Source organism: Anabrus simplex, chromosome 2, assembly GCF_040414725.1.
Source record: "Anabrus simplex isolate iqAnaSimp1 chromosome 2, ASM4041472v1, whole genome shotgun sequence".
Taxonomy (NCBI): Eukaryota; Metazoa; Arthropoda; class Insecta; order Orthoptera; family Tettigoniidae; genus Anabrus; species Anabrus simplex.
This window is the reverse complement of record NC_090266.1, coordinates 193,156,765-193,177,570: the sequence shown is the minus strand read 5'-3', so window position 1 is coordinate 193,177,570 and position 20,806 is coordinate 193,156,765. Positions and strand designations below refer to the sequence as shown.

At 44.1% G+C, this 20,806-nt stretch overlaps 1 protein-coding gene across 1 annotated transcript in view; it reads left to right on the top strand.

The window, feature by feature from the left end:
* LOC136863997 (sodium-dependent nutrient amino acid transporter 1) overlaps positions 1 to 20,806 on the top strand; it is a 463,829-nt gene that overhangs the window by 352,703 nt on the left and 90,320 nt on the right. Inside the window, exon 3 of the mRNA XM_067140491.2 lies at positions 15,250 to 15,361. Within this exon, the coding sequence (XP_066996592.2) occupies positions 15,250 to 15,361 (112 nt within the window). The remainder of the gene's footprint in view (positions 1 to 15,249; positions 15,362 to 20,806) is intronic.

The window sequence follows — 20,806 nt, the reverse complement described above, 5'->3', positions numbered from 1 at the left end:
TTGACTAAAAGAAGTCGCTGTCATGCTTCAAAATAAACAATAATGGCTATAGCCTACCGTCGATAACTTCAGGTACGAAACCTTCCTCCTGATGCACATCCTCTCAAAACAAAAATAACCATCGATTGTCATTCCTCTTGATTCGTTCATTCTTCCATATGTCTTGGATATCCTAAGTAATCCGCTCTATAGTATATTCATTCACCGCATTAATACTTTGGTTTTCAGCAGCTCCATGGATGTTATTATTTGTAATTCTTATCCTAAGTTTATACGATCTCTGCGATTCAAATCCCTTCTGTCTGTCTGCCAGATCATCAGCCCAGAGGCTGGTTGGATCCTCAAATTGCACCAACAAAGGCTCTGCGGTTATAGGAAAACCAGAAAAACCAATGACAGTACCAAAATGAGGCGTACTAGGCAAGACGAGGAGTGAGGTAGTTTGCCGTTGCTTTCCTCACTGGGCCAGACAGTGCTATTGCAGCACAACTGACCCTGTGAGCAACACCTGTCATGACACTCAGACGCACTGGTTGTGCTCTGAACGTCATTACTCAGCACCACCCATCCCCCACCAGCTTCCATATTGTCACTAGTGATGGGTCATTCGATTCATTTTACTGAACGATTCATTTGATTCCGTTCACGTTACTGAATCGATACAGTGATCCGATTCACGGCACATTAGAGTCACCGCTCCTACTGCATCTGTGTAGTATGTAATGGTAAGACAGCAGCAACAGCATTCATTGTTCGCTGCTGCCATTTGGTCTTCATAATATGAACTCCTTTCTTAGAAAAAAATGCTAGTCACTCTAATACATCGAAGGTTTTCGGCGACTCAGGATGGGAAAGGTCCTGGATTAGGAAGGTGGCAGCCATGGCCTTAAGGTACAGTCCCAGGATTTCCTGGTGTAAATATGGGGAAACTGCGGAAAACCACTTTAACGGCTGCCGACGGTGGGATTCGAACCCACTATCCCCCGAATGCAAGCGCATAGCTACGCGATACTAAACGCACGTTCAACTCGCTAAGTCATTTTTGAAAATATGTACTGTATTTTTCTATCAGCAGAGGTTTTTTTAAATCGTCATATTTTGTGTAGGGTACCCGAGATGTACAGTAGCCCACTGGTTTTCTGATTCAACATACTGTTGGTTAAGTTATTGCGTCAGTCGGCTCACTTACTGTCCATATATTATTGAAGTCTTGTGCAACGATGTGACATACGAACTGAGACAATACTGAGCCGATGTTCCCAATATAAAACAGGTACTTTTGAGTAGTCATGAGCATGACTCATAGTCATAGAGCAGGCTAGAGTCGAGTTTAATTAATTGTCAAATGTCAACTAAGTTATAGGCTAATACTAAGATTCATTAAACTAATAGATAGTATAACCTAATAGCCTACCTACTTACTAGCTACTTTAGAATTGTTTTGACTACATTTTTAACACTGAAAATAACTCCATTTATTATTTAAACCTCTCTGTAAGAAGAGGACAGTGAATGCAAGTGGGTATTATTTTCAAATGAGCTGAGCTCGGGAGTCCATTTAGCGTACGATTCTTTCAATGTACCATGGCTCTGTATGTATTGCTTCAGAGGAAGCCCGGCTCTCCGCCAGTGTCCACTGTCCAGTGTGCCGATAAGGAGCCGTGTGTATCTTGTGTCTCACTGACCCGTGCTCGTTCACGATTCTTTCGTTGTGCCATGGCTCACTGTATGTCTCGCTGCAGCGGAAGCTCAGCTCTCCGCCACCCGCCAGTGTCCAGTAAAGGCTTGGTTTCTCAGAACTGACGCATGCGAGGTGCGAGGTGCGAGGCCGACGTTGCGTACTTTCATCCCAATGACGCTGCGAGGCTCGTGGTTTCCCAGGCTGCGAAGCGGATCAGTTGCCGAGCACATGTCTCGCAGCCTGTGCGCTACTGTTGGAAGAGGAAGCGGATTATGTGTCAGTACTGGAGGGTTTTCTTCACCCCTATAGCAGTATCAATGGAAACTGTTGATCTTGTGATGTCAGCCTGTATCGTCCACAACCTTCTCCGGAATGAGCGAATTCCTTGCCCAAATTAACACTATTGGCTATTTGGAATTAACAGAAGAAAGCATGATTCCTCTGGCAGCTGACAACGGAGGTAATTCTATACATGATGCTTTCATGATAAGAGACAGCTTCAAGAAATATTTTTGTAGCAGGGAGAGAGAATCGGTATGACAAAGAGAATATGCTAACAGGGTGGAGTGAAAGTTTTTTTTCTAACGGACAAACATGTATTTGTTTACCTATAGTTTACTTTTTTCTGTGACCCAATTAGCATAATAACGGAATGAACATCGTTTATAAAATAAAACACGTGATTTTATTAAATGAACAATACTGAACTCAAATTTTGTAAAATTATATATATTGGCACATTTGATATTAAAGTAATGGATTTATTGGTTGATATATTTCTAAATCTGTTAATTATTTAATCCTTTGAAACTGAACTCATATTTGTTATAAGTAACATCAATAATAATAATAATAATAATAATAATAATAATAATAGACACTCTACCACCGATCCACAGAAGCAGCTACCACATCAATGAAAAAAAAAAGAATCCCAAGAACGGGGTTCCAAATGACAGTAAATTAACATTAATCGTCTGGTACCTCCGTTTTTGGAGTTTCTATTTTTACGAACTCTTTCCTTCTCAAGACCATCGTATCATACATAAAACTAGCAACATTTATTAGCTGTTCTACCCAACTTCAGTGATATCATTTTCCATAAGTTGTCTTTCACAACGTTGTTTTTGTAGCTCTTGTGTTGTAAGTTACACAACACTGGGTGTATTCGAACTTCTTTAATCAGTTCCTCGTCCACTTCGTCCGTAAAGCTCATCGTGTTGCTTAAAACAGTAAAAACAAGAACAGAAACAATGTCGCCTCGCACTGCTGTCGCCTCGCACAAATCTGGCCGGACGAATCAGTGCGCGGTGACGCTGCGAGGTCTCACTGCGAGGTTGCGCACACTGCGCACCGCGCAGCTTGAGAAACCACTTGCATAAGCTCGTGTAGTCTGGATTTGTGCGAGGCGGGCCTCGCACCTCGCACCTCGCATGCGTCGGTTCTGAGAAACCAAGCCTTAAGCCGACAATGAGCCGTGTGTATCTTGTGTCTCACTGACCCGTGCTCGTTCACGATTCTTTCGTTGTGCCATGGCTCACTGTATGTCTCGCTGCAGCGGAAGCTCAGCTCTCCGCCACCCGCCAGTGTCCAGTAAGCCGACAATGAGCCGTGTGTATCATGTGTCTCACTGAGCCGCGCTCGTTCACGATTCTTTCGATGTGCCATGATTCACTGCGTCGCTGCAGCGGAAGCTCGGCTCCCCGTCAACGTCCAGTGAGTGCGCCACTCAGCACTGTCCGCTGGGAGTAAGCTGAATCGTGTGCCGTGAGCTCGCCGTTCCTGTGAATCGATTCAAACGGACACTTGAAATGAATCGATGCACTGCTTCGAATCATGCATTCAGTAGCCAACACTAATTGTCACAGCCATGGATGAGACTGGGACTTCAGTGGAAGCTACACTTTGCTCTGGCCTGTGCCAAGAGATTGATGCAAAAGTACTGCATCTATCAAGAAATAACAGCAGGCAGTAAAATCCAGTTATTAAAAGTTAGCATCTTTTTAAAATTATTTTTCTTTTTTTGCCTGCCAGTTTCACTTAGTTTAGCCTATAGAGTGCTTTTCTCCCTATGGATTCTTCAGTGATGTCCGTCCTTTTAAAGATAAGGTATTGTGAGGGCTTTTCCTGTATTTCAAAAAGGAACTTCAGAGAATACACGATGATAACTGAACATGTTTTTTAGCCTTTTTCCCAATTTGAAGGGACTGTCTGGCCGAGGCGGTAAAGGCATGTTCGGTTCACTCGGAAGGACGTGGGTTCGATTCCCCGTCAGGAAATCGTATAATTTAAGAAACGAGATTTCCACTTCCGGAGGTGCATATGGTCCTGAGGTTTACTCAGCCTACACCAAAAATTAGTACCAGATTAATTCGTGGGGCAAAGGTGGCCGGGCGTAGAGCTAACCGCTCTACCCCATCAAGTGCCGAGACTTTATCTTCCAACCTTCCAATGGTCTTCATGACTTGTACGGAGATGACTTTATTTTGCTTTGCTTTTCCCAATTTGGCATGGATTTGGCTTGGTTTTGATGCCGTTCCCGACGCCAATCCTATGTGCAGGGACGTATTCACAATTGGGTCTTTCTACGTTAGTGTCGTGTTTGCATGTAGATGTGTGTTAAGACGAACACAAACATCCAGTCCCCGACCCAGAGGAATTAACCATACGCAGTTAAAATCGCCGGCCCGACCGGGGATCTAACCCAGAAGTCTCTCAACCGAAGGTCAGTACGCTGATCATTCAGCCGAGGAGGTCGCAGTGATCCTGGTCATTGTATATTATTTAACCAAGAAGATCAGATACAAGGTCATTTCTGTCCCATTGTTTATCTCAATTATTAGCCTGTCAGAGTTAAAAGGGAAGTCAAGGCTCATTCCCGGGCTGAGTAGCTCAGACGGTTGAAACCCAAGTTGGCGGGTTCGATCCCAGCTCAGTCCAATGGTATTTGAAGGTACTCAGATATGCAAGCCTCCGTGTTGGTAGATTAACCAGCATGTAAAAGAACTCCTGCGAAGCGAAATTCCGGCACATCTGTTTCTCCGAAAATCGTAAAGACAGTTAGTGGGACGTAAAGCCAATAACATTATTCAACGCACAGGGAGCTCCAAAATATACAATAAATATCAGAGAGAAACCGATGATATAAAACTCCAGGTGTTATGAAAGTCACAGGTCAATGTTTTAGTACTACATGCTGTATAGACATGTCCGCCTCGAAGCACTGTTAAGCCCACGGTTGTTAAGCCTCTTCCCTGTGCCTCACCCCGTAGTGTTCATGAGCTCAGCATACAACGGCAAGAAATGGGCAGAGAGTTCCAAGAAGAGACTACTCAAACCATAAGGTACTGATACAAGCAAAAGCAATACATAAAGCAATAGTCTATTTTCATGGAAGATACATTCAGGACTCATACCTACTAGGCGTCTTTTCCCCTCGTTATCCGTGCTTCCCTATGACCCATTTTTGCTTTAACCTCTAATTGAGATCGATGGTTTTGATAGTCCTTAGAATTGGGTTCTTTCATTTCGTTTATGAGGAGATCAGTCGGTCCGCCTCTGTGGTGTAGTGGGTAGTGTGGTTAGCTGCCACCCTCGGAGGCCCGGGTTCGATTCCCGGCTCTGCCAAGAAATTTGAAAAGTGCTACGAGGGCTGGAACGGGGTCCACTCAGCCTCGGGAGGTCAGTAGAGTAGAGGTGGGTTCAGTTCCCACCTCAGCCATCCTGAGTGATTTTCCGTGGTTCCTCACTTCTCCTCCAAGCAAATGCCTGCATGATGCATAACTTAAGGCCACGGCTGCTTCCTTACCTCTTCCTTGTCTCTCCCTTCCAATCTTCCCATCCCGCACCAAGGCCTGTGTTCAGCATAGTACGTGAGCCCGCCTGGGTGAAGTACTGCTCATCGTCCCCAGTTGTATCCCCCGACCCAATGTCTCACGCTCCAGGACACTGCCCTCGAGGCGGTAGAGGTGAGATCCCTCGCTGAGAAAGGAGAGCAATCGTATGTTTGACGTAGAATTTTGATTTGCTGCTTTAAAAAGATATTTGTGAAATGAGAAGCTATAATTTCCATCCCAAAGTTTACATCTTCAAGAAGTTAGTTTTTGAAGTCAGTGAATCGAAAATGAAATGAAATGGCGTATGGCTTTTACTGCCGGGAGTGTCCGAGGACATGTTCGGCTCGCCAGGTGCAGGTCTTTTGATTTGACTCCCGTAGGTGACTGGCGCGTCGTGATGAGGGTGCAATCATGATGAAGACGACACATACACCCAGACCCAGTGCCAGCGAAATTAACCAATGGCGGTAAAAATTCCCGACCCTGCTGTGAATCGAACCCGGGACCCCTGTGAGCAAAGGCCAGCACGCTAACCATTTAGCCATGGAGCCGGACAATGAATCGAAATACGCTTGTGACAATGAAGTGATGAGGTGGGGTTGAGTGGCTCAGACGGTTGAGGCGCTGGCCTTCTGATCCCAACTTTGCAGGTTCGATCCTGGTTCAGTTCGGTGATATTCGAAAGCGCTCAAATATGTCAGCATCGTGTCGGTAGATTTACTGGCACGTCAAAACTCCTGCGGGACTAAATTCCGGCACCTCGACATATCCGAAAACCGAAAAAGTAGTTAGTGGGACATAAAGCCAATAACATTAATTATTATGAAGTGATGAAGCACCAGGGACTAATTTTAGAATGCATGAATATATGCCTATATTTTTTAAAGAATTACTTGCTCAGCTAGAATCTTGAAGCATTCAACAGCAAGGAGACGTGGGGCTAGCAACACACTTAACTGCTTCACTATAATTAAGATTGTAATGTCGTTTGTGTTGGTTGACTCTGAGAGAGAATAAAAGGAAGAAAGTAACAATTAATAGGAAACGAAAATTAGTCTTGTAGCGAAATTTCAGTGAGATGTCTCACGAAGTGCCTCTAGTAAACACGATGATGAAGTGCTTGGTAAGTGAGGGAAGAAATGTAGAACTTGGAGAATTAAATTGTGCTCCTATAGTTCGTAACGTGTCTGGCGGAGGAGGTAGATGTGTACTCAATTCATCTGGAAGGATATGGGTTCCGTATACCGTCAACAAGTCCAGAAATGTTGAAACGGGACTTCCAATTCTGGTAAGGCACATGGCCCTGGAGTTCACGTCGCCTAATGTATGTATGTATGTATGTATGTATGTATGTATGTATGTATGTTGTGTCCTCGGCCCGAAGGCTCGTTGGATCCACAAGTTTGATAAAAATGTTTCTATCATTTCAGCCATATAAAAATAGCTCTGAAACTTTAAAAGGACGACACCCCCCTCCCACCGCCACACACACACACACACACACACACACACACACACACACACACACACACACACACACACACACACACAGAAAAAATTTCTACGCCACAGAATATCAGTCAGCCGTCACTGACAGCGTAGGCGGCACTGCTAGAGAAATAAGTGAGGTTGTTTCCTGTTGCTTTCCTCACTGTGCCAGGATGTGTTGTTACATACCCCTAGGGCGTAAATATGTGTGGATTAGGGCGTCTGAACACCCTAACAATTTGTAATAATAATGTAAAATGGGAACCTTAATTATTATTGTGTTTAAAATCCCACGAAATTAATTGTATGACGCCCCTCTCAATAAATGTTTGATTGACAGCTCACTCAGTCGTTCTATACCGGTTGAATTTTACGCTGAAGTTTTTCTGTTGGCAACTAAGTCGAAGTAGTTTCCCGTTTCTGTAACGACACTGAAGTCGAGTGCTCCTGGAATGTTATGAGTGATGTGTTAGAAATTACTGTCAATGGATACATTCATATTTAGCTGCAAGTAAACTACTACTGCTAAAATGTTTTCATTCCTCCTCTGAAGGGGGAGGCGAGCCTCTTAGACGGTGACGCCGTCTCTCAGGCCGGAAGATTCCTTACGGTGAAGGAGATGCTCGGAGAAGGTGAGGGGGTGGGCGGCCGTGGCCTCTACTAGGAACTGTCCCGGCATTCGCCTTAGTGCAGGAGAATGGAAAACCACGGAAAACCATTCTCAGGACAGCCGACGGTTAGGGCCAGCCTTGAGGTCCAGCCCTGTCCCGTCTCCCGAATGCAGAGGCGTAGAGCCACGGTAGAGCCATGGCCACCTCTCCTCTGCTCGGTTGGCCTGTCAGAGTGCAGAGCTGTTGGACCGCGGACCAGCCGTGGCCTCTTATGGTCTGAGACCTACTCTACATCTACCGACCGCAAGTTAAGCCTTAATTTAATGTTAGTCATAACTAGAAACCGGATTTGTAGGTAGAGATATAAATGGTATATATTTCGAACGTGCAACACACAATTGTGAGAAAACCGCAATACTAAGACTTGTGTGTTATACATCAAAAGAAAGATCTCCATCTCAGGATTACTAAATAAATATTATTTCCTTCATTAACTCCTTTATTGTCCGCGTCTGTTGTGTGGTGGTTAGTGTGATTAGCTGCCACCCCCCGGAGGCCCGGGTTGGATTCCCGGCTTTGCCACAAAATTTGAAAAGTGGTACGAGGGCTGGAACGGGATCCACTCAGCCTCGGGAGGTCAACGGAGTGAACGTGGGTTCGATTCCCACCTCAGCCATCCTCGAAGTGGTTTTCCGTGGTTTCCCACTTCTCCTCCAGGCAAATGCCGGGATGGTACCTAATTTAAGGCCACGGCCGCTTCCTTCCCTCTTCCTTGTCTATACCTTCCAATCTTCCCATCCCCCCGGAAGGCCTCTGTTCAGCATAGCAGGCAAGGTCGCCTGGGCGAGGTACCGGTCATCCTCCCCAGTTGTATCCCCGACCCAGATTCTGAAGCTCCAGGACACTGCCCTTGAGGCGATAGAGGTGGAATCCCTCACTGAGTCCGAGGGACAAACCTACCCTGGAGGGTAAACAACTGCAGTCGTTTAAGTGCGGCCAGTATCCAGTATTCGGGAGATAGTAGGTTCGAACCCCACTGTCGGCAGCTCTGAAGATGGTTTTCTGTAGTTTCCCATTTTCACACCAGGCAAATGCTGGGGCTGTACCTTAATTAAGGCCACGGCTGCTTCCTTCCCGCTCCTAGCCCTTCCCTGTCCCATCGTCGCCATAAGGCCTTGTCGGTACGACGTAAAGCAACTAGCAAAAAAAGTGATAAAAATGAAATGGCGTATAGCTTTTAGTGCCGGGAGTGTCCGAGGACATGGTTCCAAAGGCCAGCACGCTAACGATTTATCCATGGAGCCGGATATTAAAGTGATTTATGACTGTTGCAACCATGCACAGGAAGATTATGATTGGGCAATTGCCAAGGTTAAAAAATTCCATATTTATAGTCACAAAGGAAGTGTGAGTTTTAAGGCATATAAGTGGTTTTTCGTAGTTCAGTATATTTACCGTTACTTTTCTCATGTTTCGTTTATCACCAGTTTCATTTTTAGCTTTATGTTAGCAGTTGTTGCTGCGACAGGCCACTAGTAGGTTAGAATGTAAACTTTCTGAAGCGAGATACAAGTATACACTACCTGCACAACGGTTATGCTATGATATGTGCATAAACATCAGGCGTATGGCCCATCAGAATTCCCAAGAATTTGTTACTGTCGCTATATTGTGTGAGCCTGAACTCCACTGACAAACCTTCGGACGTTGTTCAGGGATACCTTCTGAGTATATTTGTATAAGGGACCCGTGGTGTCCGGTGGCTTGTTACAGAGTAATTGCATTTCGTTTCGTTGGTTGCCCCTGTTAGTTTTGTATCTGTATTGCACTAAAATTAATAATATTGTTATTTGTTTTAGGTTCGTCCTAAATGCTAGTTACTGACAGACGCCAGGGTGGCTGAATTTTATCTCGCAGGAGTTATTTAACGTGCCGGAAGCCAACGACATGGAACTGTTACCTCTAAAATACCTTTTAAAGGCACATTACAGACTTTTTCACTGTTGTGAAAGCATTTTCACAGAAACATACTCAGAAAATATCCCTGAGCAAGCCGCGAAAATTTTTCGTTGTAGGCCTAGCTTGCTTGTTGTTTTAAGGGGCCTAACATCGAAGGTCATCGGCCCATGTTGTAGGCCTATAACGGAAGTATGGGCTAGGCGATACGTCCTACTAAGCAAATGAGTTAGCATTCTAACTTGTTGTTGTTGTTGTTGTTGGAGTCTCCAGTCCATGTGTCCTATCATTCTATCTCTTCTTCTCGTCCAATTTAGCCAAATCGATCTCCTCTCGCCAATTCGATTAAGTACCTCTTCATTTGTGATTCGATCTATCCATCTCACCTTCAGCATTCTTCTGTAACACCACATTTCTAAAGATTATTCTCTTTCTTTCTGAGCTAGTTATCGTCCATGTTTCACTTCCATACAACGCCACGCTCCAGATGAAAGTCTTCAAAAACATATTTCTAATTCTTATATCAACGTTCTTGTGCATTTTATGCCCTTCTTACCTTTGCCATCGTTAGTTATTTTACTACCCAAGTAACAATATTACTTATTAACTTAGATATTACTACCTAAAAATTTAGGGTCTGATTATAACACCTGTAGTTTGATAAAAATGTTCGTGCCATTTCAGCCATATAACAAAAAGTCCAGAAACATAAGGACAATCCACCCCAGCCTACACCATCCGATCCGCAGTGCGATACTTCATCATTCATCACAGAGACTGGTTTCATAAGGAATGGCGTTACTAGCATCGCTCATACCTCAGTTACTTTCAAATTGTCAACGCCAAGGATGAGACCGAGACAGATCAATGAAAGTAGGTAACAAATTTGTTCTGACCCATGTCAGAAGAGACAGTACATCGTAAAGTCTATATTTATCAGGAATGGATCTGGGCTTAGTGTCAACAAATAGTGACAGCATACTTGGTTTCTGGTACACAGGGCTGTATTCGAGGGTATACGCGGATATACGGTGTATGCCCTCTGGTTGACTCCACTTATTAGAGTATGCCTTCTGATTTGTTGCGTATACCTGCTACTGTGACTTATTTTCTTTTTAATCTCTCCATTCTGTCAGTGAGTTTTAAGTCTACAGCTACGCTCGTAATCGTGAACATTGAAGGCTCAGCTTGATGAATAACATTATCAGCCATCGTTTACTTAAGATCATCAGTCATCACTGTTCGTTGCTTCGTCTCCAGCCTTACATTCAATAATTCAAATGCCTCCCCACTTGACCGATTTAAATTTCAGAAATAGATTAAGACGTGGCTGCAAAACCACCGTACTCCATCATACACCAATTCAAGAGTTTCTTCCAGTGAGAAGTGTGATCGCAAATGAAAAGCGACGCCTTGGATTGTTTTTTAATACCTAGCTAGAAGTAGGTCCGGTAGAGTCCGGCCCCGCGGTGTAGGGGCAACGCGTCCGCCTGTCACCCGGCGGCCCCGGGTTCGATTTCCGGCTGGTTCAGGGGTTTTTAATTGCCAATGATTAATATCCCTGGCCTGGGGACCGGGTGTTTGTGTCGTCCTTTACGTTCCTATCCTCACATTCAACACTTTACACTTCCAAACACACGCAGGTTCGTAACATATGGTGCAAGTAGGGGAAAAAGATCTTTGTAAGTCGATGCCCCGAACAAATAGGATTAAAAAAAAGGTCCGGTAGAAAACTACTGTGTAAGCAAATTAAGATTTTCAAACTAGTGCGTTAAAATGTGGATTTCTTCTTTGTCATCATAAAATGTCTTCTATATGCCTGATTTATGCCAAACTGAGGGAAGTTTGTTGTAACTAGCTGTAACCCACTAATTTTAAACGTCAGGATGGACTTGCATCCAGGATTTGACATGCCATCTCTTGAGTATACCCTGTGAACATTTTGGGACTACAGTGCTGCCTGTACAACTCAATCTTTAGTCTCTTTAAGTTGTCCTCATTCATTCACTCGTTCTACATGACCCCACCAAACCCCAAACCCCATGGCAATACAGCCCTTGAAGGGCCTTGGCCTACCAAGCGACCGCTGTTCAGCCCGAAGACCTGCACATTACGAGGTGTCGTGTGGTCAGCACGACGAATCTTCTCGGCCGTTATTCTTGGCGTTCGAGACCGGGCTATGACCCCACCATCTAAGTCTATTCATACACTCGCTGTGTTCATTCTGTTACGTTTATACTCCTATCAGTGTTCCGCCAGATCATAACAGCAATCATCATTGCTACCTTCGCATTTATTACTTCCAATTTACGAATGAGATACTGAAGTTCACCCACTTTTCACTTCCGTGCAAAAGATTTTGTCTGAAAATAATTTGGTCTGGAAAACCTGTATTTCTCTCGCTCGCTCACTCACTCACTCACTCACTCACTCACTCACTCACTCACTCACTCACTCTTTAAGCCTTAATCTTCGAAAAATGCACAGCCCGCGTAGGCTATTTGAAATGGTTCACCTCCTCCGGTTAATCCCTTTCGCAAGACATTCAATTTTATTTTAATTTTACTTTTTTTCTAGTGGTCTAACGTCGCACTAACATATCGATAATTTTCGGCGACGGAAGGATGGGAAGGTTGCGGCCGTAGCCTTAAGTAAGGTACAGCTCCAGTATTTGGTATAAAATGGGAAACCACAGAAAACCATATTCAGTACTGTCGACGGTTGGCTTCGAACCCACCACCTCCCGAATGCAAGCTCACCGCTGCGCGACCGTAACCGCATGACTCTCATTCGGTACATTCAATCTTCTTACAAGGGACGCTTCATTGACATCACATCGCAATTTACCTGAAAATTTTCTTGATGCACTGGATATAGTGTAAGAACATCCTGCACCAGAAATCTGCTGGTCGCCGTTAGTTCGGTGATGTCATTGAAGATTCTCCTTGTCAATCTATATTCACACATCTGAAGAGGTGCCGATCAAACTTAGTCTTCTGTTGTATATCGTATCTATAATCTTCTCAATCTATTTTATTTTAATATATGCAGGGTGAGTGTCTCCTATGTAGCAGAAAGCAAGGAGGTGCTATGGAAGTTAACAAAGTCAAGATGTAAGGTTTAGTTCACTACCGTTGATGTAGGGCCTACGACTGTATGCTGTTGAGGCAGCAATTGCGCATCCAGGTCTGCTTCTAATGACGCTAGAGCAACTGTCAGTCGGGCTGAGTAGCTCGGACGGTTGAGGCGCTGGCCTTCTGACTCCAACTTGACAGGTTCGATCCTGGCTCAGTCTGGTGGTATTTGAAAGTGCTCAAATACGTCAGTGTCGTGTCGGTAGATTTGCTGGCATGTAAAAGAACCTGCGGGAAAAAATTCCGGCACCTTCGCGTCTCCGAAAACCATCAAAAAGTATTCAGTGGAACGTAAAACCAATGACATTATTATTATTATTATTATTATTATTATTATTATTATTATTATTATTATTATTTATAGCCCTTAATAACACTCATGGGCAACTTAAGCGTAAATATGAATAGTGGGTGTGTACGAGCGTACTGCTGATGATTGGGCCTCGTGTTACGGGGTCCACACTCGGCCGGGTGAGAAACTTCATAGCAGTTACGCGAGAGGCAACGCAACGCGGTGCGCGTTCTCCTCCAACTTATATTACTGTTTGTTAATTACAGTTTATCAATTATCAGACCATACTTCTTGGCTTACTCCCTTCCTTATCATGGCCGAGTCCACCTCACATGGAGTAGAGGCTGGCCCAGTACCTTCATTTTTCCTCTTCCTTCATTTACCGCCCGTTCTTTTCTCCGGTCTGAAGAGCTTCCTTAAAATATTTCTTTCTTCCTTCTTTAGTTCTTCTATTTCCACTCTCTTGCCCAGTATCAGGCTTCTAAATTATAGAAACTTAACAACCGTCTTACCTATTCTCTTGTATTTCTATAATGCACTAAGGTAAGGGTTATTCTGCCCGAAGACAGGTCCGAACCTCCGCAGAGGTGTTCCTGAGCCGGAGTTTACGTGCGGTAGGGTGGCCAGTTCCTTTCCGCTCCTCCATTCCCTCACCCCCCACCAACAGCGCGTGGCAACCCATCCAACTCCTGACCACGCCCAATGTTGCTTAACTTTGGAGATCTCACGGGATCCGGTGTTTCAACACGGTTACGCCGTTATAATGCACTAACATATACGCTAATTGTACCTTTCATGTTCATCCTTTATTTGCATCATTATAAAGCCCATTCGGTTTTATCCATTCTCAAAGATATTCGAATTTAACTATTCTCTTGATTTTTCAAACCGTGTAGGCCTATTCGTATATGTAAATTCTTCTTTTCTTCGTTTTCTACCGCTTTTTCCCACATCTTTGGGGTCGCGGGTGCAAACTGTGTCGCACATGTGGATTTGGTCATGTTTTACGGCCGGATGCCCTTCCTGATGCCAACCCTATATAGAGAGATGTAATCACTATTGCGTGTTTCTGTGGTGGTCGGTAGTGTAGTGTGTTGTCTGAATATGAAGAGGAAACTGTTGGGAAAAACACAAACGCCCAGTCCCCAGGCCAGGAAAATTAATCAGAGACGATTAAAATCCCCGACCCAGCAGGGAATCGAACCCAGAACCCTCTGAACCGAAGGCCTCAACGCTGACCATTCAGGCAATGAGTCGGACTCGTATGTGTAAATGAATTACTGTTATTAAATAATAATTATTAAATAATTATACTAGTAATTATATTAGTAGTCCGCCTCTGTGGTGTAGTGGTTAGTGTGATTAGCTGCCACCTCCGGAGGACCGGCTTCGATTCCCGGCTCTGCCACGAAATTTGAAAAGTGGTACGAGGGCTGGAACGGGGTCCACTTACTCTCGGGAGGTCAACTGAATAGAGGGGGATTTGATTGCCACCTCAGCCATCCTCGAAGTGGCTTTCCGTGGTTTCCCACTTCTCCTCCAGGCAAATGCCGGGATGGTACCTAACTTAAGGCCACGGCTGCTTCCTTCCCTCTTTCTTGTCTATCCCTTCCAATCTTCCCATCCCCCACAAGGCCCCTGTTCAGAATAGCAGGTGAAGCAGCCTGGGCGGGGTACTGATCCTCCTCCCTAGTTGTATCATCCGACACCATGTCCGACGCTCCAGGACACTGCCCTTGAGGCGGTAGAGGTGGGATCCCTCGCTGAGTCAGAGGGTAAACGAACCCTGGGGGGGTAAACAGATTAAGAAAGTAAGAAATAATTATATTAGTAAATATTAGTAATTATTGAAAATGAAAACCTACAACAGTCATTGACCGGGTCAGGGATTTAATGAATGAAGCATATATAGGCTGTTAGTACGATGGGGTCGCCACTCCCAAAGTGATATATTAAGGACTGATAGATGCTATGAAATGAGAATGGAGAGTGTTGCTGGAATGAAAGATGACAGGGAAAACCGGAGTACGCGGAGAAAAACCTGTCCCGCCTCCGCTTTGTCCAGCACAAATCTCACATGGAGTGACCGGGATTTGAACCACGGTATCCAGCGGTGAGAGGCCGACGCGCTGCCGTCTGAGCCACGGAGGCTCCAATTAGTAATTATTATTATTCTTAATAAATAATTCCTTTTTACTGTTTAATTTTGCACTAACCTATTAAAGCTTATTCATTATTCTTTTTCTTTTAGGTGGGTTGTCGTTGGATGCCGACTTTAGCCTCATCTATAGCGGCGCTCTCCCTGGCTGCAAGTTTCGGCAATATCGTAAGGCTTCCGCGCATCGTCGCGTACAATGGTGGAGGTACGTACTATATTACACCTATGAACAAAGGAGGAGATCCACTTAATTTTCTCCGAAGTGTTTGATATGTTTAAGGTTATTCGAATGCTGTTATAGTTCAATTTTCATTAGAATATTTGACTTTTCAAATCACTTTATTGTAACTTATGTCACTTCCAAAAATGTCACCCGTACTACCTTTAGTGACAGTAGGTCTGTATTTCAACTCCCTTTACACACTATCCTTAGCTAGTACAGAATTTTAGACTTTCATTACTTTGAAATTTTCGTCATCCTCAACATATCTCTGTATTACTCTCTTTAATAAGCCATGCCAATTTCTTTATTATCCACTAATTATTAAGCTTAATTGCTTTTATTATTGTTGTAGGTGTAAATTTACATCTACTGCATTTCAACTGCGATCTCTTTACTACGATACTATATGTTTTCAATTTGCTGATCCAGTTTTATATTATATAAGTCCTCCTTGTACGATGGCAAAGTTGACAATGTGCAGGCTTCTTAATCTTAAAATAACCAGCGTTATTCTTCCGATAACAATGTGACAGTGCGATCATTGGCGCAGTGTTAGGATCTCTCATGGATAACCTGCCAGAATTTACGGCAATACATACTCATTTGCCAACAAAAAGTGTGCACCATAAAGGAGCCATCGCAGGGGCAAATAAGTGGGGCACAGGTACAGAATTTGATAGTACGAGTATAAAGAAAACATCATAATATTGTATACTGCACCAAGCATTTATTATTGCAGGGTAACAACCATTGCAGTATGCACTTAGTACGGTATGGAGACAGGTGGCGGTACGGTCCAGCATACAGACATCGGATATTGTTCTGGGAAAGATCCCGCCATAACGGGCCCAACTGACCCTCTATATCTGCCGCAGTTGCTGCTGGCCGAAGGTACCGTCCAATCCTGCCCCAAACGTTATCGATATGCGAAGGGTCTGGAGAACTTGCTGGCCAAAGAAGCGTGCTGATATCATGAAGGCAGGCCAGTGATACCTGAGCTGTGTTAAGTCGGGCATTATCCTACTGGAAAATGGGGTTGTCAAGCTGCACCACGAAGGGAAGCATATAAGGTCGAAGAATTTCCTGAACATACCGCCGCGCCATGAGGATTCCTTCAACCACCAACAGTGGGGAGCGAGAATCGAAGGAAATGCCCCCTACCCCCACCCATAATGACACCTCTCGTTGTGGCCGTGTTCCGCTTTAGGATGAAGCGTGGATCAATGCACTGGCCAGGAAATCTCCAGACTCGAATTCGACGTTTGTCTTTATCCAGATAGAACTCTGATTCGTCACTGAACACCACTCGTCGCCAATTTGTCCTCCCCTGACAAAAGTTCTAACGTACTCTGCGATTCTCAGGGACGCCGTAACGTCAGATTCTGCTCTGCTAGCCACCTGCATATGGTACTGGTGGGCAAAGATGTATCCCCTGCTACCGTAACATGTCTCTGGATGGTGCATGATCACTCCCGTGGAGTACTCACAGTCTGTCGCAGGATGAAAGGATCCTCACTGCTGGTGGTCCTTGGGGCTTGACCAGAGCCTTCTCCACGTCTATGTGTACACTATCGTTACCATTATGTCCAACACCAACGCGCAGTGTCGTCAGGACGATTCAAGTGGAGAGCATTGCGTCGAAACATCCAAACTGTCTCTCTTCGCCTCACGATCCGGCCTCTCTCAAACGCATCTAGCTGGTCAAATCTTCGTCGAATGTGCCGTCGGGGCTGCGAGTTCACTGAACTTAGCTTCGTGGCTCTCACCACTACTAGGGCCTTATTCGGTGTCTTGCATCTACAGGGAGAGGCAGCGAAAAGTTACGGAGAATGGCCCTATGTTTTATATTGCAGTTAACTCGAAATGTTATGTGCAAAACAACTGTAGCCATTTTAAATGTTAGCTGAGAAAGAAATGCATCTTGAAGCCCTCGAGTATGAAATCAGACGGCTGATGCGTGAAATTTGAGAGGCGGAGATACGAGTTTTTCGGAATTGTTTACACCGATGCAACGTTTGTATGGATACCATTTTCAACAGCAGATTTCAATGCAATCCTGTTCAAAATATTCTGTGAAGTAACATAAAAGTCAGTTTCGATCGGATGTGATTTTGAAGTTACAGGCAACGTCACGAAGTGGTACGCAGTTATCTTCCGTAGCCTATTGCTGTTTAGCTTTTTAAGGTGCATTCAAAACGTCAGTGGTATTTAATAGTGTATGGTGTTATGCATATCGGTGAAGTGAATTTTATCTTGCGCTAGAGGTGAATAACATTTAAGACTTCTAATCCTTTATGAACTAGTGTAGATGTATGTAAGTTCGGAACTCACGTCCCACTGAACCCAGCATGGAAGACTTAGCGACAATGGGTAAAAGTTGTGTGAATACGGACTGCGGTACAGGGATTACAGAAAGTAGTTGGTAGTGTTCAGTTGAAGAACTATTTAAGGCTCCCTTCTTTTCGTTACCATTTCTTGCGAAATTAGAAATTGTTGAAAATGATCCAGCAAAGGTAATTCTTTTTTTAAAGGCATGTACTCGACATTTCAAAGAGCGCATTATTTTTATAATGTACTGGTACTATACCGTGGCTGTTAACAAATACAATGTATTGTTGATTCTCTCTTTTATTTGTGAAAAAGAAGGAACGTATGTAACATCCATGGATACGACGATTTGAATAAAATTGATAAAGCAGATACAAGAGGTAGAAATTACAGTATTTCAATCATGTTGTCTATCTAAAACCGCTTCAGTTATTTGAAAAAAAATACACTAATTGAGTTTTGTTTTTAAGTGAACAGCATAAAATAACTAGGAAAAGCGCAATGAAACTGTTAACCGGAACAGAAAAATTATGTCATCATTCAATAACTGCTGTTGGGGCCGGTGACCTATATGTTAGGTCCCTTTAAATAGCATACTAATAATAATAATAATAATAATAATAATAATAATAATAATAATAATAATAATAATAATAATAATAATCGATAATTGCTCTTTTCTTTCTAGACTCTCAGGGACTTGCTTTTAGGGGTCATGGCGAATGTAGTCTTACTTTTGAACCGAGACCTCTATGTTCAGAGCGTGGCCTATGTTATAAGACAATGCCTGGAAATGAGGCGTGAACAATGCGAGTGATGGTTCAATCTCGTTCTGCATTTTGCCGCTAGGTTCGCTTCTTGGCGCCCTTAATCGTATCGTTTGTATTGCGTACCATCTAAATGGTGTCTCCATACTTGACGGTAAAGAAAATGTCTTAGAGTGAGAAAGCTGGGGTGAGTTTAAAACTAACTAGCGAAGCGTGTCGTATTATATACTTAGTTAGGGTCATCGGACTGTTGTTTGACAGTGAATGAGATGGCTGCTAAGTCCTGTTTGGTAAGAAGACGCAACGAAAAAGCAAGTTTTTCGAGTGAACTGGCGTAAATGTGGCATAAAAAGATCACAGAATGCTATTTCTATAGGTTTTCTCTCCCCCTCCCCCCACCCAAAATGCTTTACCTTGAACCGACACAGATAGGTCTTACAGCAATGCTGGGATAGGAAAGAGCTAGGAATAGAAAAGAAGCGACCGTAGCCTTACGTTAGGTACAGTTCCAGAATTTGGCTGATGTGAAAATAGCAAACCACGGAAAATCATCTTCAGGTCTGCCGACAATGGGGTTCGAACCCACTATATCCCGAATAGGCCTACAAGCTGACGGCTAGGTGACCTAAACTGCTCGGTCACTTGCTCGGTTATTTGTAGAGTAAGTTATACTGTGTGTAAATGACAGTATTGCGACGTGTGTTTATTAAAAATGGTGTATTGTAGTGTGCCGTATTGTAAATCTCGTCAAGTTAAAGGCAATGGACTTCCGTTTCATAAATTTCCATTGAACGATGACATTAAGAGGAAATGGTTTCTGTCTGTTTCACGTGAGGGGGTGGGGGGTGGGGGGAAGAGTTTTTGTGAACACCTTAACAGTATTCTACAACTTCTGGCAAAGCGTTCCAAGGGTTCTGATTACAGTATAGGCCTAGGTACTACAAAGGGAACGCTCTTACCAAACGCACTTCCGACGGTTGTTTTGAGGACTACCCCGAACATAAACAAGTGCAAGTACATGATGGCAAGCATATTTGGCAGTCATACAAACTGTAATGAAAAATGGAAGGGTAAATGAAATGAAATGTCGTATGGCTTTTAGTGCCGGGATATCCCAGGACGGGTTCGGCTCACCAGGTGCAGGTCTTTTTATATGACGCCCGTAGGTGACCTGCGCGTCGTGATGAGGATGAAATGATGATGAAGACAACACATACACCCAGCCCCCGTGCCATTGGAATTAACCAATTAAGGTTAAAATCCCCCGACCCGGCCGGGAATCGAACCCGGGACCCTCTGAACCGAAGGCCAGTACGCTGACCGTTCCGCCAAAGAGTCGGACAATGGAAGGGTAAATATAGGTATTTAAGGCAGAAACACGTTCCAAGAAGGACATTCCAGGAATAATTAATGGACAAAGGGAGTGTGTACGGTATGTGAGGATCTTCGAACCCGGCACCCCTGTGACCAAAGGCCAGCACGATAACCATTTATCCATGGAGCCGGACATTAAAGTGATTTATGACTGTTGCAATCATGCACAGGTAGATTATGATTGGGCAATTGCCAAGGTTCAAAAATTCCATATTTATAGTCACAAAGGAAGTGTGAGTTTTAAGGCATATAAGTGGTTTTCCGTAGTTCAATATATTTACCGTTATTTTTCTCATGTTTCGTTTATCATCAGTTTCATTTTTAGTCTTATGTTAGCAGCTGTTGCTGCGACAGGCCACTAGTAGGTTCGAATGTAAACTTTCTGAAGCGAATAACAAGTATACACTACCTGCACAACGGTTATGCTATGATGTGTGCATAAACATTAGGCGTATGGCCCATCAGAATTCCCAAGAATTTGTTACTGTCGCTATATTGTGTGAGCCTGAACTCCACTGACAAACCTTCGGACTCCAAAGTATAACGTTACATTCATAGCTCTCTTAATCATCTCATTGGTCCCCATTTCTTTGAGGGCCATCTGACCAGCCAATACTATCTGCGGTTTCTCCAAGATGAACTACCACCGTTTTTGGAAGATGGGCCACTCCGTGACCGCTGCAGGACGTGGTTTGAAAATGACGGAGCTCCACCACACGTGGCGGTGGTCATCCGGAGCCATCTCCATGGGACGTATCCTGATAAATGGATAGGAAGGGGAAGACCTGTCCCCTGGCCCGCCATATCACTCCACTAGATTTTTTTTTTCTGGGGGGGCCATGTAAAACAACTGGTGTATGCACAGGAGCCAGCCAGTCCTTGTCACCTTAGACAGCTCATCACCGAGGCATGCCGATCCGTTTCACCAGAGCAACGGGCCAGACGGTCCTTACAACAT